This window comes from Eutrigla gurnardus (assembly GCF_963514095.1).
Source record: "Eutrigla gurnardus genome assembly, chromosome: 2".
Lineage (NCBI taxonomy): Eukaryota > Metazoa > Chordata > Actinopteri > Perciformes > Triglidae > Eutrigla > Eutrigla gurnardus.
The window spans coordinates 18137780-18160625 of NC_139916.1; the positions used below are offsets into that span (position 1 = coordinate 18137780).

Below are 22846 nucleotides of genomic sequence, written 5' to 3' on the forward strand. Positions count from 1 at the left end.
TCCTTCATCTCTGTTGAAATAAACACGTCCCCTCCAAGCTGGACAAGCTGTAAATCAAAGTTGACTGTACATGTGTGGACCAGAAACCTTTCTGGGTGTGTTAGAAGGTGACATGCTGGTTTTTCTTTGTGGTGATGGACACCTACAGTAAATGTGCCCGTTTCCATTACTTCCTTAACATGACACTTACTGCTTAAACAATTACTGGTGAGGAGAAAGAGAGACACAAAGAAGTGAAGGAAGAAAAAGGCACCCTGTAAGGTTCAGGGACCCTAAATATCAGCCTACGCTCCCTCCACCTGGACTAACATACTTGGCACATCATTATTATAGTCCTTTACTACAAAGGCACAGCTCTCCCACACAGCCCCATTGACACTCATAAACTGACTGGTATTTAACGGCTCATTTTCCATTGCCAACCTCACCCATGGTATGGGTTTTTCCTGCGCTACACACCGAGTCTGCTGCCGCTCACTACCAGCCTGCTTTCAAATTACTTTATTTTCCATATATAAAAATATATTACCAGCTGTGTGTCTGCCTACAGGCTGACGTCGGCCCATCAGACAGAGAAAAGCCTGATGCTGAGAGAACTTGTTTTTTTAATCAGTTATTATAGCCTAATTGTTGTCCTCTTGTTTTTGTCTTGGGACATCTGCTTTCATATTTACTCTCCTTCATGTTGTTGTTGTCGTGTTGAAACTTTCCTCTCCTGAAGGGGGAAATAAATGCCATTCTAGTCCAGTGGTCACTGCATTTCAGCTGGAAAGGGAAAGTAAGACGAGGCCGTAAATCATAATTCAAAACTAATTGTGTGTCCCAGTTTATTGTGCTGTTCCTATCCCATTATATTCTTCTAAATTATATTTAAGTCTCTCCACCCCCACTAAAAATATGACACTTTTAGAAACTGTCACTGTACTATAAATGTAACTGTCAAAATTGTGTGCATCGTGGAGGGGGCCATGAGGTGATGGATGATCGTCCCACGTGTTGTTTGTAAATTCAACAAGTCGCAGTATGTTTTGACAACCCTGATATACAGTGTGTATATATACTCCAAACGGTTACTGAGGCTCAGGCGCTCATATTCTTATGGCCTTACAACTCTAATTAGAGTACCAATGCTAAATTATTTTACGTCTAATTTAGTCCTCCCCACATCTTTATTGATGTAAACATATAGATCAACACCTATGCTGCGGTCTTGTGAGAGCAAAGGTTTTAAAGCCCAGATACATTTTAATTTAAACCTTATGAGGACTTGGAGAACATGATGAAATAGCCAACACAGCCCACTAAAAATAAAGCCAAGTCCTCCCATACCTTTACCTATACACGCACTGCCACCTTGTGGATAATAAACGATGTGGGGAATGAGAAGGGGCGAATGTGCTTTTTTCTCCTGGCATTATTGTTGCTAAAATAAGAAAGAAATAGATTAACTATGTTTTTGCTAAACATGCAAATTTGCAAGAAAAAAAAAGATTTATTTTGACTTAATTGTTACTATTTTTCATGATCCCACGGCTTTATCTCCCTGACACATTTTCATTATGTAGTCTACTACAATGCAACACTGGACAAAGTCTAAAGTACTGACTACATTCCCCAAATAACTCTTCATGTCCAGATGACATGATACTTTATGTATGTTACGACAACAACAGGAGACATATCTGTCCGTGCTACCAGAAGCGAAGTTGCACAACTTATTTAAACCACAGAGGGGCGCTGTCCAATCACTTATTTCATCTTCTGCTGGCGTCTGTTTCAGGAAGAACACTTTTGCTGAGGATCTCTTTACTTCAGTAAAATGGGGTCCAGGTCCTCTAGGCATCCCAGGGGGGTTGCAGCTAAAATTAGACAGATTCTATTCCATCTATTCATTTTATAATAATAACTTAATAATAATTAGACATGTATTGTTCATCCAGTTATTCCACTTTAAATGTAATTAGTATTATAATTAGGCTATTATTATTTTATCATTATTATCATACACCAATATGTAAGCAGTACTCTAGTGTTAAAGTGGATCAAGGTGGAGTTTTTAACTAGGCTACTTCATTTGCTGTTGAGTAGTCTGTAGCCTAGTAGTGAATCATCAAGTGGAAATGGGGTTGGTCATTGGCTGCACAGTGATGTCATGGTTAGCACTGTTCCCCACAGCAAGAGGGGCCCGGGTTCCTGTGGAGTTAACATGTGCTCCCCGTGTTACCCCGCATGGGTTCTCTCCGGGTTCTCCGGTTTCATCCCCCCTCCCCTGGCCCTTAAAGGGATAAGCGGTGATCGATAATGGACGGATGGATGGTCACCACACTTTGTACTTTCATGAAGCCTTGATAGATTCCCTTTCAATGTGTGACGGAAGCTTAACGTGCCGAGTAGGAACGCAGTGACCTTGCTGTCCTTAACCTTACGCTGCTCAAAAGATATGGACTGTCAAAATACGTCATGTGCACTTGTGTTGTTAATAACAGTACTTTAGTTGAGGAAATGACAACACACTGTCTCATATTACACATTTAAATCGACTCATATTTCTTCTTCACTGGATAGGAAATAGGCTATTTGGGATTATACCAAGGTGTAGCATACCGAGCCGAAATCTGGAGGACGGTTTCATGGTAATGTTCGAAAAAACATTGTTGAACGGCCATGAAAATGTTCTATCCTTAGATCCCGGTGATTGAAGCAGACAGCTACGAGCAGATTACATTGAAATCCAGAGCAGGTGCTGACTTCAATATGAAACACGCTGTGACCCCGTAGCCTAATTCCCTACAAGTGGAAGGCTGAAGTATCACATTTGGCTCACTTATCAATAATAAGAAGGAGGTTGTGAATAAAATACATACAGGGATGGGCTATTTGACCTCAATGTAATTCTCTAAGTGCCTGCGAGCAACAGGCGCTTTTTTGTGCTTTTTTGGAAGGGCAACGCTGTTATGGAGCATATTTGGGCTATATAACAACGCTCGTGTTTGCCTAAGCAGCTTCTGACCCACATTCACTCTGTCACAGCCAATCTCTGGCGATAGTTTGGCTCCGGGCAAACACACAATCTGCGGAGAGAAAGGAAACGTGATGGAGAGGAGGAGGGGCGGCAGGAGCGTGGTGGGAGTCACGGTGAGCACCGCCCTTTCCCACGTGCCAGCTCTTCCGTGCAAAGATCGTCTGTATTTGCAGCGAGGGCTACTCGCGAGCAAAGACTGCATTAGGGAGGCACGTGGACAGGTATTGACACATTGACCTCACATTGCAGTGTGACGATTTCTTTTCTTACTCTGCTTTAGAAAGGTGTTATTTGGAAGACTTTTTATTTGTTGAAACTTAGTATTATGTCCAGCACTGTGTGCTACTCAAATGGAAAAGAAAATTAGCTACCTTTTCCAATCAATAATTATTTTATTTATTTGATCCATTTTGTCTTTTTATGTAGAATTACATTGTATATGCAATATTACTTGTTTTAAGTATCAGATAATGATATTGTATTTATTGTTATTTGTTCATACGTAAACATATGTTTGATTATATTTATTTATTTACTTAAAAAGAGCAGTTTGTCAAAATTATACTATTTAATCTGAATAAACAGAAAACTCCATTACTGATAAGGCACTTAGGCCCACATATGATCAATGCATGGGATAATTTACTCGATATTCCTTGAGCTGAAATGCTAAATCTGTCATAAAGTTTGGTTGTATAACATGTCTGTTCCTATCTTAAATTATGAAGAGATGGACAAAAATGTAATATTTTTCGTTTTTGTTTTAACCAATCTTACTAGATTTATGTATAAAGTTCACTCTCAGTAAAGCCTATTATGTTCAATAAAATGTTTGTTTAGCTCAAAAATCTACTAAAAAGATCAAATCTAAAAGGTAGGCTAGACCAATTCATATCTTGAAAATAAATAAACGTGTCATCTTTGAAGTGCTTACACAAACCACCTTCATCACAAAGATAGATTATAGGTCTTAATCACCCCAAAAATGGCTTATAAAGTGGCATCAAAGCCCGTGCTGAAAAAAAAAACTGCTAAAAGAGTCAGGAGATAAAGCAGGAGTGAGACCTCTCGCTTCCCCCTCCTCTCTGCCTCGTTTCCTCGTCGTCTTATCGCCGAGCCCGAGCTGTCATTAGCATAAAATGTGTGTCAGTAGGGCAGCGTGAGCTCACATGCCATGCGCACATGCTGTCGAGCTTTAACCAGCATTCCAGAGTCGAACCAGCCCAATGTGCCTGTCCACGCGGGGGCTCTCGGCCAATGAAAAAGTGAGAACGAGTAAAAAAAAAAAAAAAAAAAAAAAAAAAAGTGGGGGCGCGAGCAAAAGAAGGGAGGGGTGAAATCGGGTGAAATGTTTTCAGAGAGCGTGACACGGGGAGGGGAGGGAGAGAGAGAGAGAGATAGGAAGATAAAGAGAGAGAGAGAGAGAGTGAGTTGATGGGACATAAAACGAGAACAGAAAAAAACTGGTCACATTTCTCAGGCACCTGAAAACGTGCTGGTTATTTTCGTACTCGTGTTGCGTATTGATGAGCGGGGAGTGTTTAAACTACTTCCACTCGGGTCATGTTTTGATGGTGACTGTACACGTCAAGCAGACGCACGCGCCGGGACCTCTGCAATTTAGAGCAGCCCATTTACAGTGATATCTCCCCACAGCCTGGCATCATAGGTGTCGCAGACGCAGAGCCGAGCTGTCACGCGCTGTTTCTCCGCATCCGGACATTATCTGGAGCAACTAGAGATTTGCTCTAGTTTCCTTTCGCATAGTTATTTGACTTTGCTGACCGACTTTATTTTTTCTCCAACAATCTCAAAGCCCTGCGCACACTGCTGCTGGGCTGAGCTTTTGGATACACTCTTTATGTCCTGGCAGTTCTCGACTCTTTCACCTTTATCAACGAAACTCCTTGGTAGCAACGGCAACCTGTCCAGCACATAGTCGCCCGCAACCGAACCGCCCGGAACAACTGAACTACATCGACCCGCTGAGAAACATGGAGCATAGTCCTGGTGGTAAGTAATCATTACGATCTTATGTGTGTGTTTTTGCCTGAATCATTTTTGAAACATTATTGAAGTGCCATTCAAAAGCAATGATTAAACACGAACAGGCAATGGTGCATAATGGGAGCAGGTGCCATCGCACTTTTTTGAATGAAATATTATTCAGTCATGTCTCCATACAACTGCTAATTGAAGCGCAGGAATGCGACGAATTCTTTGCTGTTTTATTCTGTTCCACTGAATGTCATTTTACAACACTGTGTCTCACGCACCTAATAGGATACTTTTATGCGCCTATGCAATCTCTCAATGAAGCCGTGTTGGAGCTGCTGCGTTTTAACCACAATGTACAGGTTTATTTGCGGGGGTGAAACTCACTATTACAGCCACGCTCCGGAATCATAGTGAATATATGAGGTGGTTGAATACATGAGGTGGTTGAATATAGGAGATGGGTGAATATATGAGATGGGTGAATACATGAGATGGGTGAATATATGAGATGGTTGAATATAGGAGGTGGTTGAATATATGAGATGGGTGAATACATGAGGTGGTTGAATATATGAGATGGGTGAATATAGGAGATGGGTGAATACATGAGGCGGTTGAATATATGAGGTGGGTGAATACATGAGGCGGTTGAATATATGAGATTGGTGAATACATGAGATGGTTGAATACATGAGATGGTTGAATACATGAGATGGGTGAATACATGAGGTGGTTGAATACATGAGATGGGTGAATACATGAGGTAGGTGCATAGGGCAGGGTTTGACCTGTAACTCAGTAACATATGGCACGTTGCCAAGCGCCTCCGGGCTGCAGACGGTTGAGGGTTTGGAGGGAAGTCCTCCCTCGTCAATCTATGCGGCGGACTTCCGATTCCCCGCATGTAAACAAACTCACGTGAAGCGCGACCCCCCCCCCCCCCCCCCCCCCCCCCCCCGTTATTGATTGTCATGCGACGCGAATCAATTACTCTGTAGAAGGCACTTCAGTTGCGCATTAACGGGAAGTTGTACGGAGTGAATGACTGCCTTGTTGCTGTGTGTCATTCATTTAACTTGGCTGTTTGTCTTTGACTGGAGCTGAGACGTTTGTGAGTGAAACGTATAAAGGAGCAGTAATGCCACAACTTGTACAACAGTGCAGTCAACGACCAGTTGACCCAGAATCATGGTCTAGATTTACCGGATGATGAAAACAAGTGATTCATATCCGTTTTAAACTATTTTTCGTGATTAACGTCTATGTTCATTTCTTCCACAGCACTCTCTGATTCTAAATGAAAATGTATGTCACAGCACTATATTTATATATGTATGATATAACGTAACGTTGAGCAGCATTATGCCTGAATGACAATCATGCCTTTTCATCCGTTATTCGCCCGGTGCACCCTGGGAAACATGCGCCTGTTTTTTTTTTTTTTTAATACGCAGTTACCCCGCCTCGAGCAGTCATCACGTGTATACGTCCCCGAAATCCACGTGCCGCGCTTGATTCCCAACCGCCCCTCCCCTTTCGGTCGTTCCTCTCCACCGCGCGCACTCTGCTCGCGCTCAGCTTGCACGGGGATTCCTCTTCATGTGCTGGTAGCTTGGTCACTGGGTCAGAGAGGTTTATCACTCTATTTGGATCTTCCTGGTCACTGCAACAGGATCGAAATGTTTATAAGTCATTGTAATGAATCATATTAAAGATGAAGGTATTTGTTCGGTCTGTGAAAGAATGTATTAATTACCTAATTGGTAATTAGATTGCTACTACAACATTTTTGTAATGCCAACATACAGGAAATGAGCAATGGAGGTATTCACACATCACGTATTGGTACAATGCGATTAGTGTCTTATCATTTACTCTGTGATAAGGATAGACTGCTAACCATAACATAGTCCTATCAAATTGCAAGGTAGATCATCAGTGAATTGTCACCCCTCTCACCCTTCAGCCTCACTGCTTTAAGATTAAACTGTGATTACTATCGAGAATATTAGTTGCATTATTATTTTTCAGACAGAATTTCTGTCTACGGGTTGGGTATAATCTGCTTCTTCTTCTGCAAAAGGTTAAAGAGTAGACATACTCTTTAACCTTTTGCAGAAGTCCTTGACTACAGCACAGTACTCCCAAACTCCATTGAATGTTGAACCGGGACAACATTCAGTGGATTTCTTTATATAGCAATAAAAGACCATTGGAATTCATGTGATATGAAGCAAATGTTTCCCTCCATTCTTTGCCATCCGGCTTGAAAGTGCTTCATAAATAGACACGACATGAGGCCAGCTGTTTCACGTGCAGTGGGGCTTACGGCCCATGCTCGCTTGCAAATGTTCACATGATAGAGTTGGAAGTTAAGAGGGGGCGTCTCCCCTCCAGACACGATATGTGCACGCTACCTATACATTTGACTGGCCATGCATGTGTGGCTGGGGGGGGGAGAGACATGAGTGTGTTGGTTCATGGAGGTCTGGCAGAAGGGAGGGGCGGCGGAATGTTTTGTTGATTCAGTACTTCATCCGGCTCTGTGTATCCACGGGTCACATGTTGTAACCTGTGCCTGAGTACAGCAGGGTTGATATTCCCAGAGCTCGTACTGGCACCCAGTCAAACCAGATTCCAGGAAATGGTTACGACAAGACCAAATATGCAATGTTTTTGACCAGGGAGGGGCGGAGACCTGATTTTGAACGTAGAAAGTGGGTGTGGAGCTCGTGTTATAGTTTCTATGTGGACCCTGTCCTCGGCAGATGATGCACATGTCCGTGAATCTTTATATCTCTGACACAAACGCACAGGAAACTGTGCATCACAGTCTGATATTAGAGCTCCCACCAACGCACAAGACCCAAGGCCCAGAGTACCTTGGATTCAGGCTAGACACGTGTGAGCGGCGTAATTAAGGAGGCACTTAGAGATAAACAGAAATGCGGCACGTGTTTTTTCTCAAGGAGAGAAATCACCAGAGATCAGGGAGCCTTTTTTTTTTCTCTCAGATGACTCAAGGTCCTTGTGAGGAAACGTGAGCAGAATGACAGTGTAGAAAATCCAAGTGTTTAGTTACTATTTGACATTTAGCTGCCACTTCACTTAGACTAGGAATCTATAAATGACTGCAGTAAGCCGGTAGAAAGAAAAGAGCAGGCATCTGGTTTACAAAGTGGGGCGGACGCACGTCATGATCAGAATGAATGTGGAACATGGGAAAGGTTTGGGTTAGTAGACTTTCTGGGTTAGTAGACTTTTGTGCCAAAGTATTTCGACTCTTGACACAGTTATCTAATTGTGAATTAAAAACTCTGAAGAACATCTTGAAATGAGCAGAAATATATAAAATGAACATCATTAAACTACTATGAAATAAACCCTCAAGCAAATCAATTTAATGTGTAGAAATAATGGCCAGCAACAACGTGACTGGTGCCTCTGACTTAAGGTAGCTGAGCTTCCCTCTACGTCTGTAGTCGCAGCATTAAAGCCCCCTCTATTCCAAACGTGATCTGCCCTAGCACTTGTTATTGTACTGCTGCTGTTGTCTACACGGGACTGCGCAAAGAGCCTTGTGAGCCGGGCGGGAACTGTGTCAAGAGTCCATGTGAGCTCCCGGTCAGGTGGCTGGCGGATAGATGGGTCTGCGTGCCCGCAGCCAGTGTGGGGAGGGAGGGAGGGAGGATGATGAGGGAGAAGGGGAGGAGGATAGAGAAGAAGGGAGGGGGCAGGAGGAGGGAGAGGAGGAAAGACTCAATGCTGAAAGCGAGCAGGCAGGGAGCTGGCAGGCTGAGCCTGCACGTGAGGGGCAGGATTTCATCTTGCAGGGAAGAACGTCTGCAAAACAGAGGGGGGCGGATGGGTGTAGTGTTGAGGGGTATAGCGCATTTCCGACTGGATGTGACATCGCTAAACAAAGGCCTGTGGCATTCATTGTGAACGTATAGTGAGTCACATTATGATTCATTGTGATATATTGTGATATATTTTTATGTTACAGTGTAGAATACTGTATCTGAGAAGTGTAACTTATGTGGAAACATCTCTTATCAGACCATAACGTTTAGCAATCATGTTTTTATGGTTAAATAACCCCTGTGTGGGTAAAGGTTCAACCAACAGATAAGGGTATTTATCTTACTTGGTCATTGCGTGTTTAGCATTCATTCACATAAGACCAATCAGTTAGAGTAACACACCCGTTGGCATGACAAAGACCTTTTTTTTTTTTATTATTCTGATCATCGACCAGATAATAAACCAGATATCCAGGTCAGGGATGTTGTGGCTCTAGTGCTGCCATTTTATCTAAATTATTCATCAGATCAAATTTCTGTTTTCCCAATATGATCAGGGTTTTGTTTTTGTTTGTGAAAGTCGGCCAAGTAAGCTCACTGGATCAAAGTAGAGCATTGTTCAACACTCTCACATTGTGCATGTGAACACAGCCGAGATGAAGATCAGCGAACTGAGTTTTTTTGCCCCTCTCTGTTCCCCCAGGTGGTGTTATCTTGTATGCTGGCTCATCCGGCAGTGCCAGCCCGAGTCCTGGCAGCCCCTCAAGTGGATACCAGACCCAGTCACCCTCCTCCCACTCGCAGCCTTCATCCCCAGAGGGTGTCTCCTTTCAGGAGATTGCGCCCCAGAAGCAGAGAGGGGAACGAAGGAGAGGGACTCCATCCCCAAAATTGGTCTTCCAGTTTCCTGAAGTCAACAATGCACCCGTTGGCCAAATAACGACGTCGGCAACATACAGCCATCCAACAGTGGCCAAAAGACCCTGTGGATTCACTGGCACCTTCACTAGTAAGTACCCACTCACTTCCCTCCATCCGGTCCTCCTCCATGTTTACCTGTCAGCACTTTATTGATGTATTTCCGTCTCTGATGATGGCTCCTTGCTTCTTTCAGAGACCGGAGGCATGGTGCTTCTGTGTAAGGTGTGTGGGGACATCGCTTCCGGGTTCCATTATGGCGTGCACGCCTGTGAAGGCTGCAAGGTGAGACTGAACAAAGATAGTATTATGTCACGTCTTTGTATTCAGGTAGACGCGGATAGACATGTTGTCACAAAAGACTCATCAAAGCCTTTCTTCTTCTTGTGCGTTCTCCAGGGTTTCTTCAGACGCAGCATTCAGCAGAATATCCACTACAAGATGTGTGTGAAGAATGAAAACTGCCTCATCATGCGCATGAACAGAAACCGGTGCCAGCACTGCCGCTTTAAGAAGTGTCTCTCTGTGGGCATGTCCAGAGATGGTAAGAGACAGTTAATGTCCTTGTTTTTTTGTCTCTTTGCTTTCTGCATTCCCCTCCTTTGGTCTTTTGTTCCTTCTGCCATCCTCTCTCTTTGCCCTGCCGTCTGATTTATGGCAAGAGGAGCTCCAGAGTCCCAGTAATCATCAGTCACGGACAAACTGTGACAAATAGTTTATCTTGGGAAATTGGGGCACAGAGTAGTTGATTACCTCACCACCAAGATGTACAGTCTTACCTATTTTTTTCACCAATTAACAAACAATCATTTGAGATTGAAATGTTATTCTGTCCTGTTAATCATGAAAACCTGCAGCGCTTCATTTGGAATTAAAATAACGTCGCTACAGTTAATCTGCTGCACTGCATCATTTCACAGCAGGACTCCGATCTCCCGGGATATGGCTAAACTAGGTGATAATAAATCATGTTTTTTTCTGGAGCAAACATTTTTAGCTGACCTAAAAAAGCCCAAATGCGGGATTGAAAAATCACCTGCATCAACACACAGCAGTGTAACTTGATTATTTATAGTTGTATTTTTCATGTTTCAAAACCGCACTCAAAGTAATGTGATAAGAAAAAAAATATTATAAGCTCTATGATAATGTTACAGATCTTCAAAGCCAGTTTTGTTTCACATCTTTGACTTGACATCACTGCTAGAATGAGTAATTTTTGATCATCACATTTTTTTTCCCCACCTTCAACCCTCTGCCTTTTCACCTCTTCTACCTGCCTCTCGTCTTTTTGACCTCTCTACTTCTCACTCTATGTCATTTTACTAATGGTATCATGTTTAGTGTTGTTGACCTAGTGACCTACTTCCACAGAAAAAGGGAGAGCGAGTGCTCAAATGAAAGACAGAAAGCGAGAGAGACTGGGGGAGGTGGTGTAGCATACAGCGTACTATAAATAGGGATGTCAGTGGAGGTGCAGAATTGAAAATGGGGGGAAGGGAGGCTTGTAAAGGCTGGAGAGGAGGTTGAGGCAGTGGGATGAGATGAGATGAAGGCTTAAAAGTCTATTTTGTGGTGAAACGGCTGTGAAAGAGAATAGTCAGAGATAGTAGTTGTTAAATCATTTGTGTTGTCTGAGTGTAGTGCTCAGCCTATTAATTAAAATGCCGGCGGTAAGGAGGTGGTAATGATAACAGTGCTCTAATGTCAGGAAATGCTTCTCTATTCTCCTCAGCTGTGCGTTTTGGGCGTATCCCCAAACGGGAGAAGCAGAGACTATTGGATGAGATGCAGAGCTACATGAACAGTCTAAACGAATCCGCTTCCATGGAAATGGACGTGTCGCCTTCTTCCGATGCCCCCTGCAGTCCACAGAACCAGACGAACGAAGGACCAATATCGCAGTCTTACCACAGCAACGTAATGCACAGAGACGAGAAACCACTCAAGATGGCTGCCGGCAACAGCAACACTGTGGGTTCCTCTTACCACAACGGTTCGGCGCAGCAACCTTCCCTGTCGCACTCGGCAACCCAGACCCACCACGGGGAGCAGGCGAGCTACCACATCTCCTGCCCCGTCTCCTCCACGAACAACGAAAACTCCCACATGGTCGACAACGCCAAGTACACCTTCTCCTCCAATCAGAATCAGTGCCCCGTCACTGGCCGTCACTCATCTCAATCCTACTCACACAATCAGAACAGTTACCCAGCCAATGATTCCCAGAACCAAAGTCCCTGCCCCTGGAAGCTTAACGGAGGAGCCAAAGTGCTGGTGAGATTTCTTTTTCCCCCCATGTAATGAGTATGTGAATATCTCCCGAAAAAGTCTATAACACTTCCTTTCCTCTCGTCTCTGTCCTGCAGGCATGTCCACTCAATTCTTGTCCTGTGGCTCCAGCCAGTCGCTCCAGTCAGGAGGTGTGGGAGTCGTTCTCCCAGTGCTTCACGCCTGCTGTTAAAGAAGTAGTGGAGTTTGCAAAGAGTATCCCAGGCTTCCAGTCTCTCAGCCAGCATGATCAAGTCATGCTGCTTAAATCCGGCACTTTCCAGGTACAGCCAACTCAATATCACTGTCTTGGTGGGACTGTAGATTTTCTTTGCCTCCTTTCCTTTGAATTTCTGATGCTGACTGGTTCTGGTTCTGTCCACAGGTTCTGATGGTGAGATTCTGCTCACTGTTTGACCCCAAGGAGAGGACGGTGACCTTCCTCAACGGCCAGACATACTCACTGGCATCACTTCGGGCTCTTGGCATGGGCTCCTTACTGGATGCAATGTTTGAATTCAGCGAGAAGCTAGGATCCTTGGGTCTGGAGCCAGACGAGATGGCTCTTTTCATGGCTGTCGTGCTAGTGTCTGCTGGTAAGCAGTTATACTGATCCATGTTCACAAAGCATAAACTGTATGCACATATTTCCTAGTGTCTAACCTTGATTTCTGCCCTCATTCTCCAGATCGCTCTGGTATCGTGGAGGTGGAAGCAGTGGAGCAACTGCAGGAGAATCTAATAAAAGCTCTGCGTTCTCTCATCACCAGTCGCCGCCCAGAAGATAGCACCCTCTTCCCAAAATTGCTGCTACGTCTGCCAGACCTGCGCACCCTGAACAACCACCACTCTGACAAGCTTTTAGCCTTCCGCATAGATCCTTGAGTTCAAAGAGCTGAAGCTTCCTGAGGTATCTGCTTTGGGGGGCCTCCCTGCTCCCCATGCAAACCTGGCCTGCCACATACAGAACACTGGCCTCTGCATTATGGGCAGTTGTTGTGGGAGCCGTGCCAAATCGAATGCTATGAGAGAGCGAACTTAAAAATATCAGTGATGGCTGTGGGCACAGCAGGCGGTCGAGGCTCCTGAAGTGATTCCTACTCCAGTTCTGGGATTGCTAAAAAACATCAAGACATAGACTATGCTCTCCCTCGGGTTCTTCGAGTCAACGTCCATCCACCACGTCATCAGCTGTCCCTTCTGGGAGTTCGTGCTGAAGACCAAAAAGAAGAAAGAGAGTTACTCGCGAGACGTTGTCCAACAATCCCAGCTCATGTAGCTAAAAACGAGGGAAGCACAGATTTTGGCCCAGAGAAAAAGGAACATGTACAAACATTCACCAACGATGATTTCTTACTGTACATTCATACTACATGTTTAAAGGGCACTTTCCATACGTTAAAAATGCCTCTTAAATCAATATATAACATAGCAATAGAAATGACTAATACACAGTTGGGAGGCCGGCTTGTGCGAGCCCTGTTAGAATGACATAAGCTATTTTCACAACCTGTCACCGTGTGGGAAATCTTTATGAAAATCACCCATTTGTGATTGAGAAATGTATAACATTTTTAAGAAATGAGAGTAAATTGCATTGTATTTGTATGCGGTAATCAGGGAGATATTATTGGTCATTTTAGACCGTGTCGGATGGGATCTATGTTAAGGTGTTTTCTTGTAAATTTTGTACATAACATTCTTGGTCCTCGTTAGTTTGCAGAATCTCGGATATGTAAATGAAGTTAGTATTGAATTACTGTATGTATATCACACACAATAGATTGCTCTTGAGACTGCAAAAGAGAAAGCAGCATTTCAACCTGACTGAGTATAAACTTTTTATTTGAAGATATATAAATGAAATAAGTGTATTGTCAACTGACTGCATCACCTTGTGAATATTTTGTAAATGTTTATGGTTGCACCATAGAGTACCATTATTAAATAATGTTACATATACCATTTCTCCTTGTGCTCATCTTTTTTCATTTTCCTCCTTACTGTGATGCCACCATCAGTATTATTACAAAGGCATACCGTGGAGCCGTAACCTAGCAACAGACGCAATCAGCCAATCATGCTCCAGGTCTGAAAGCCATTATGGGCTTTATTACAAACAAGAAACACTTGTTTCTTGAGAGTGTGTGAACAGGTAAAAGTCATTTTGAAGAATTCCACACCTCAATAAATACAAGGTGATGTTCTCTGCTATGAACACATTGACTTTTTGCAGAGCAAAGACAACAAGTAGCCAGGGTGGGAGACAAGCAACTGAGATGGATTATATTCAGTGATCTATGCAATTATGGCAAAGACGAGACAATTTTAGTGAATTTGAGATGCGAGTATGAAAATGCTCATATGTCCAATTAAGCACATTGAGAAGATACCACCACTGCTATCACTATAGTCCTTGGAAACACATATTAGTATAAATGTTTGGGAGAGAGCAACTCCAGCCTTCAAAATTCTCCATATTGAGCTGAGTCATAGTTAGCTATGAGTCGGACTGACGTGGACAGATACAGCCTGTCCCTGTTTGTCATTTAAATGTAGATACCTTAAATTACTTCTAATAGACACATATGTGTTTTGTGTACAGCCAACAGTAGGGATTCATCCCGAGATGAACACATGCAGGAGAACATGTGACTAATCATATGAGTATCACAAGACACATATCCACCAGTATATTTCTTTATTGATTCAGCAACGAGATAAAATGCTAAATCACCACCACATTGGGTGACTCTAGCAGTAAAACTGTCTCTAAGCAATAGAACCATGTAACAAAACAACACAACTCTTCCTCTGTGCCAAGAAATGAAAAATGAGCCCAAAGCTGAGCACACAGCCGGACTTTTATTCTCAATGCTGCACCAGAATGAAAAAAAGACTGAAAGTCTTCTACAGGGAAAAAAAAAAAAAAAAAAGTCTGTGATACAACCAGTGTTCCAGTCCTTTCTATGAATCTTGTTGAGGTCTCCAGATGCCACCTACTGGACAGACTGATAATAACAACAAGAGCACATAAAGCTATTTTGTGATTAGTAGACACAGGGACCCGTTACGTACACCAAAAGTTAACTCTCTCAAAATCAATAATACACCTATTATCACAACAAACATGATGATGACAGAGAGTCAGCATATCTGTTGTCTATCAAAGTGCATCTCAAAGGACTAAGACCTGGACCTGCATACCTGAGGTTCAAAGTTCATTCTCAGTTGCAAAAAAATAAAAAATCCTCCACATGGTTGTTTTAGTATCTGATCTGGAGTATTGGGTTATATCACACGAGCAGATAGAGTTTGCCTAGTCATTATGGAATTGTAGATATTCAGGTTTTATGTAATGAGGATTGGAGGAAATGTACTAAGCTTATGCATTATGCATTTCAATGGAATACAAGTAATTTATTACATCCCCATTTGAATTAGGCTTTAATGTTGTTGTCTTTTTTCAAATGATTTAACCATTTAGAATGTATTTATGTTGTTCATTGTTTTGTATGTCCCTCTTTATGACTGACTAATGGAATAAATTAATGAACTTAAGGTGCACTCAATAGACCACTGACAACCACTGCTGTTTTATTTGACTGAATGAATTGAATGAATACACAACGCCCCCACCTAGCCACTAATGGGCTGTAAGGGGTCACAAAAACACACTTAATTCAAATACAAATTCAAGGGAAGTATGTAGGCAGTCGGCTCAAACCTGTTGTGTAGGACACGTCATACAATCTTGCCAAATAGAAAATGCACCAAGCTCTCTGCCCACATAGAAGCAGCTGAGTGGCGGCGATGGACTCAGCAGTGTGTGTACTGGCAATTCCATTAGCTGTAAGCCGAACACACCATACATAACACTTAAGGCGAGCAAACTATTTCCCCCACTGTGTCTGTGGCCGCACACAAGCAAGCGGCTGGGGGTCAGAGATGCACTTAGCTGTGCTATCACTAGCGCTATCACTAGTCAGCAGCTAGTCAACAGCACTAAGAAACAGAAAATAAAATGGTGTTATGAGAACGTGTAAGGTCCTTGAGCATGCAGTCACCGAAAACATTATTCTGTTTGCAGAATGCAAGGCTGTGGACAGACACAGAGGTGCGCATTCACTCAGTGACGCACGCGAGCGATCACATGATTCTACAGTGAATTGATGGAAAGATCATATTTCCTGCTAAACATTAAAATATGGCACCATTATCAGATGTCGACAACACATTGTACCATCATGAATAAAACATGTCGAAGACGCGCAGCAGACTTTTCATTTTCATTGGCTGTCAATGAAATGTGTTCAGTGGTTTCTTATGTGGTAACAATATTTATTTGGAGCCCTATATCCTGCTGCTGTTTCTGTTTGTCTTCTTGGCTAAGCAGACAACCGGAAATCAATATTAGGTCAAAGATGAGTGCCTGATAGTAAATCTCGTCATCACTGGTGTAAAGTCTGTGTGTTTGGTCATAATGTTCTTAACTTTAATCTCATTAGTCCGATGTGCCTGTTACAAAAGCAGTGTCTTACACAAAAACATGTTATAACAGTAAGTTCATGAGATCACTGTTGTGTTTCTGAAAATAAATAAAGAGAACAAAAAGTAATCTAGCAAGTCATACACCATAACGCTGTCTACATGATCTGCTATCATGACATATGGGTCATTCTTGTTGTCAGTTTTTTGGAATATGACTCTGAAGTTGGGCAAAGATGTGTTTACTTCCATTTTTGAGCCTTAATATCTGGTAAACTTATCATCTGAGGGAGACCATATTTTGTAGAATGTTTAAGCTAACACCAGAGATAGAGGCAGAAATGATAAAAGTCTTTTGTCTGCCAAAATGGGAGCTCAGCCACTCTTCAAATGTACTACTTTATTTCAACAAGCCACATTTTAAGTACGTAACATACTAGGTTATCATTGAGCTACACCCCTGATATTCCATGTCTGGAGGCGTTTAGTATACACTGTAGAAATTTTGAAGGCCACAGGTGAGATAGTTTTCCAGATATTGCTGTTTAAAATGGCTTTTCAGAGCATGATGCCAAAAACCGTCTAAACTACCCTTCATTCAATGATGTTTCATAAGAAAACTGTTGACAGTAGAGACCTAATATTTTGGATTTGTCCTATTAACAAGTGTGTCTTTGTACTTGAATTTTTTCAGGACATTCTGAGATGGTCAGGTGGGAAGATTTTCAGAAATTTGATGAAATGACCCATATGCTAACATATGTTTACACAATATGTAAATGCTATCAGATATACCCTGTTACCCTCAGTTTCCACCAAAAGTGTAGCAAAACACTAATACTATAGTGTGTGTGTGTGTGTGTGTGTGTGTGTGTGTGTGTGTGTGTGTGTGTGTGTGTGTGTGTGTGTGTATATATATATAATTTAGATATGTAAGTCCTTTGAGTCTTACAGGATGATTAACTGTCCTGGAACATTGTTGAGAAGTTTTGTGCCAGCAATGGGAGAGATAAATGCCACCCCTGTTTAGCAACAGCAGTGGTACAGTCTGGCTTCATGTCAATGTTTTGGGACTACCTGGATATTTCTAGAGCGACCTCATTAGGCCGAGGATAGGGGTGGCATGGGATCAGGGTTAGAGAGAGATTAACCACACAGGGGCCTATAAAGCTTCGGTGTAATCCGCACACTGTAGACAAACCCAGAGCAACAACTATTCTACAAACCTGTTTTGCTCGCAACACGCAGTGTTTTGGACCACGCAAACCCCATTAAACAAGAGAAGAGGCACCGAGAGAGTTTTTAATATTTTGGATTTTAAGAAATATATCTGTCCTGCGATTAGTCTTCCTCGTCATCAGCAACTCAAATGGGCAAAGAGGGAAAAATCATGAAGAAGGGGAAGGTATGTTTTTAACTTTCTGGCCTTACAGTTGCACCACTACTTTTTTTTTTTTAAAGTTTGTTATTGGAGCTACAATAGATACTTAAATTCTTTATAAATGTGGCCAAAGATGAGCTCATAGACAGGCACACATTATACATTCATGGTTTGTTTCAGGGTTGTAGAGATAGGGCTCATCTGTTTCTGATCCATTTCTTCATTTAATGGCAACATCACAGCCTGGCTAAAAAAAAACAAGAAAACATCAATCAAATAATTACTTTATGTGTGTGAAAGAGCATATTTAATGAACATTGGTTCATTTGGGCTCTGTACTGCAGCTCTAGTGATATTTACGTGGCTACGAAAAGATGGAGGTCCATCACATCCATTCTAATCCTTTGAACTAATCAAACATGGAGGCTGTTTTGGAAACAAATCCGTTATGGACAATTGTCTGCAGGCAGCTTTAGCAGTAAAATCAAATGTGTCATAGTCGACTTAGGATAAAAAATGTGTACTGTGCTGGTTTGTGTGAGTGTGAGAGTACACACATTAAAAAAACTGAATAGGGAATGTACAGTTATGCTTTTTATGTATCTGATTGAAATTGAAATTACCTTACAAATGGTAATTCTACCCCAGCAGGTATGTGATGACAATGAGCCGCCCACTTATCAGGAGGCGACTGCAGGTAAAAACTCATCTGTTTGTGGACATATTCCCAAATGTACAATCGCTATTATGTCTTTAAAATCTACCCAGACTTATTACAAACATAATAGGTTTGTTTTAATCAAAGTAATCTTCTTTTATTACGATTACATTTGTTGTTTAATTAAACATCTCAATTATAAATCATAATAATATTGCATTTTGTTTAAGTTTAGCAGTGTGACATATATGTTGAGAAGTACTTATAATCAAAAACCCTGCCTCCTGCATAGTAACATTCATTTGAATAATAGTGTTGTGTTATTTTTAAAAACGGTGGATGATCAAGCTATAGTTTGAATGAAGATGCAGCCTCACACGTCTCCTCTGCCTCTTACAGGCTATGGTGAGATGGAGGCCCAGTTCGCGTTCGATGACAAGACCATCAGGCGGACCTTCATCAGGAAGGTACAATGTTTCATATGACACAGGTGACACCTGTATCACAGTGATTCTTACATCCCTACACTCTGACACTGTGAATCCCTCTCCAGGTTTATGCCATCCTTATGGTTCAACTGTTGGTGACAGTGGCAATTGTTGCCCTCTTCTCATTTTGGTAACTACTATTTCAGTAATTAATACGGTAGTAGGAGTGGGTAGTAGTTTGTGTTTTCCCCACTTTGATGAAAACATGAATTTAATCAATTTATTTGTTGTCTCTACAGCGCCCCTGTGAGGTTTTTCATCCAGACTCATCCGAGCTTGTACATGGCGTCTTAGTAAGTGCCAACACATCGTAACTCACATTATAGTGTCATCCTTCTCTATTATTGAATTTACTGAGCTTTGTATCACCATCTTTGCTTTTTTTGACAGTCTCCTGTTCTTTGCCACCTACATCGCACTGTCCTGTTGCGGAGAGCTGAGGTAATGTTTCATTGCAATAAAACTAACAACACAAATATATATACACTTTAATATGCATTAATGCTGTTGTGAATTACTTTTTTTGTTTACCTTAACAGGAGGCAGTTTCCTTGGAATATCGTTTTATTAGTTCTCTTTGTGAGTATTCCTCGTGAAAACAAAATAACAATTATGCTCTTACTTACACACTCAACATAACTGGAAATATGACTTCCCTCCTCAGACTTTGAGCATGGCCTTCATGATGGGCTTTCTGTCGAGGTAACTAAATATCTTGACGGAGGCGTGTGTTTATGTGGGTGTGATAGGGCCTTCCCACAGTAAAATATTGCTTCTCTTTCTCCAGCTTTTACAACACCAAATCCGTGGTTCTGTGTCTGGGAATCACAGCCCTGGTGTGTCTTTCTGTCACCATCTTCAGCTTCCAGAGCAAGGTGAGAAGAAACTGCTTTAACTTCAAACTGCTTTCAAAAAACAAACTGAGCTTAATAAATCCAATATCATTTTTTTGCTTTCTCACACCTGCTTCAGGTTGATGTCACATCCTGCCAGGGTGTCCTGTTTTCTCTGTGCATGGTCATGCTTCTCTGTTCCATCACCTTCTCCATTGTCGTCCCTTTTGGATACGTAAGTTCCCGTACACCTTACTAGAAGAAGACTAAAATAGCTGTAATAGATGATGACTTAAACACCAGTCGCAGGTCAATACTGTATTTGGGTGTGCGTTAACGAGAAGAGATTAGCCTCACAGATAATCTTGCAAAGCACGGCGCTGTATTTCTTAAATTAGCATCCTGCTTAGCGGTGTTTTGTAATGCTTTTTTTCAATCTCGCAACACAGGTTCCCTGGTTACATGCCATCTATGCAGTGTTAGGAGCCGTCCTCTTTACTCTGGTGAGAATCAGATCAACCTCAATATTTCAAGATGAAGTTTGTTTTATTTATGTATTATTAATGTACTCTCTGTTTATCCACCCCATCTGTCTCTCTTTCTGCCACAGTTCCTAGCATTTGACACCCAGTTGCTGTTAGGGAACAAGCGCTACACTATAAGTCCAGAGGAATATGTTTTTGCCACCCTCAGTCTCTACCTGGACATTATCTACCTGTTCAGCTTCCTGCTACAAATCGTGGGAGGAGGCCGAGATTAAACATTTCTCCTCCACCCTCTCCTACATACTGCATATCTGTCTTTCAAATCAACTCAACAACTTGGATGTATTACCCTCGTGAACAAGATGACATCAGGGCTGTATTGTTTTTCATGAATTACTATTTTCATATATTTTTCCAAATGTAATCTTGCCATATAATACTGCTGCTTTGGTCCCTTTACCGTAACATACAGCCTAACCTTCCTGATACCTCACTGTGGTCATTCAATGTACTGTGGCCATTCCTGTGATTTTATATTGCATTCTGCAGTGTGTGTGCTTTAACAGTCATTAGGCTCATGATAGACAAAAAACAGCACAGTGATCAGAAATCTGCACTTTTAGGTTGAGTTTGTTTTAATAACTGACCGTTTCACAAGCGATGTACAGTAGATAGTGTTTTATACTTGCTTTCACTGTACAATTTTTATAGATGACAAGTTAAATGTTCATGTATGTATGTGTGCGTGCGTGTGTGTGTGTAAGATGTTGAGCTAATCTTGAGGATTTTAACTATGTTAAGACTTTAAAAACACCAACCACAAAGGGAAAATGTGTGTTTGTCATCATACATATTTATTATTATTTATTAGGCATCAGTTACAATTTATTTTGTAACTTTAATGTGGCCTTTGGGATTTGATAGAAAAGCATTTAATGTAAACTAGATGATGATCAGAAATGTTCAAACTGTATAGTGAATAAAACACGTGGCTGTTTATATTTTATGAACAATGAGCTGTGTCAATTAAAAATAAAAGTGACACATAAAAAGTGCCGTGTCTTAAATGTGTATGATGCTTAATGGTGGCTTATGATCATTAAAATCCAATACAACATGCTCTGACACTATACTTCAACCATTTCCTCCTCCAATCGAATGTGAGTGTGTGACAGTGGGCGGGACTACTGACCATCTCGCCCACCTTCCATGTTCGCCCTCCACACACATCTGTCATCATCACATAGAAATCTAATTAATTAGGCACTGATGAATCACACTAGAGATGTATCCATCACTGTTATAACATATAACTTAGCTGGAAATTAGATTTCCGCTTTCACTCAGCAGTGCAAGTTTAAAGAAAATGTGAACACCTCATTCCATCACGGACTGCAGTCCAGACTAAATAACACAGCAATGTGATGTCAGTATTAGTATATAAAATTGTTAAATTCATCTTTTTAAAAATCATCAAGTACTAGTAACCAAATCTTTCAGAAAACACACCCATGGTCTCAGCTAATCTGGATTTATAAAACTAAACAAACTACTACTAAAGGAAACATATTTGATCTGCTTTCACAAATAACCACAGAATGGCGAAGGCCAAACACGCACAGAAACCCTCAAACCCAACCTTATCATGTCCATTTCATTTCTGCATAGTCTCATGATGAGGGTGTGAGGTTTTCACCGACCACAGTTTAATAACAAAGAGGCCACACAGAGAAAACCACCAATAAAAAAAAGCCTATACAGAATTCATGCAATTTGCCAACAAAATAACACATATATCAGATGTCTGGTTCAAACACACGTGACACATGAAACATACAATTAGATGGCAGCACTTATAATAATATAAGCACCTGTATGCTTCATTTAGGATTTTACATTAACATTAAAAAGTTGAACTATGCACACTGGTCAAACAAATCAAATTCAAATTAAAACTGCAAGCAGTGTCGTGACGGGCCCTCGCTCATATGCGGCCGTGGAGTGCCTGCGGTTACATGGCAGTCTCGTCCCTGCTGGGCAGCCTCTTGTGGCGCAAGTGGAGACACAAGCGATTGACATTCAAAGGCATCCATCTCTCACGTGCGGTCGTGGAGTGCCTGCGGTCACACGGCAGTGTTGCGGCCGCCTACCTGTGCTGCGGCTGCCTCTTGTGGCGCAAGTTTACACAAACGATTGACATTCAAAGCCATCTATCTCCCTGACTGCTGTCTGAGGTGCGAGCTAAGTGTGAAGCAGATCAGACAATTAATAATATCCTTAGCAGGTGTGGAAAGTTTCATGACTGTTGATCTGGTGTGATCCAAAGTGAAACTACATTTCAGTCACAGAGCTCACACACATGTCCATGACTTCTTGCCATCTCTCCTACTTCCCCTAGTGTGACCCCTCCTCCTCCCCCTGTGTGCTCCTTGCAGGCTGAAATGAGAGGAATTAGTCAAAAAATAACCAGGTGTGGCTGTTACTTGGAAAAAGTCAGAAAA

At 41.9% G+C, this 22846-nt stretch overlaps 2 protein-coding genes across 3 annotated transcripts; both read left to right on the forward strand.

Moving 5' to 3' along the window:
• The first annotated feature begins 4451 nt into the window (after positions 1–4451).
• LOC311032638 (nuclear receptor subfamily 1 group D member 1-like) lies at positions 4452–13974 on the forward strand. The gene is made up of 8 exons (XM_084039562.1): positions 4452–5035; positions 9527–9832; positions 9938–10026; positions 10141–10285; positions 11477–12018; positions 12111–12296; positions 12398–12608; positions 12701–13974. Exons 1-8 carry the CDS (start codon positions 5017–5019, stop codon positions 12895–12897), a joined length of 1695 nt encoding a protein of 564 aa, XP_083895688.1. The 5' UTR covers positions 4452–5016; the 3' UTR covers positions 12898–13974.
• A 3714-nt stretch (positions 13975–17688) lies between these two features.
• On the forward strand, positions 17689–21441 carry faim2b (Fas apoptotic inhibitory molecule 2b). 2 transcript variants are annotated; one of them, XM_084025061.1, is made up of 12 exons: positions 17689–17905; positions 18530–18578; positions 18939–19006; positions 19093–19157; positions 19267–19320; positions 19418–19468; positions 19567–19606; positions 19692–19729; positions 19815–19902; positions 20000–20095; positions 20310–20363; positions 20471–21441. In XM_084025061.1, exons 1-12 carry the CDS (start codon positions 17870–17872, stop codon positions 20618–20620), a joined length of 789 nt encoding a protein of 262 aa, XP_083881187.1. In that variant the 5' UTR covers positions 17689–17869; the 3' UTR covers positions 20621–21441. The 2 variants fall into 2 exon arrangements, with proteins under 2 accessions (XP_083881187.1, XP_083881188.1); XM_084025062.1 differs by having other exon boundaries at positions 18533–18578; positions 20471–21440.
• The last annotated feature ends 1405 nt before the right edge of the window (positions 21442–22846 follow it).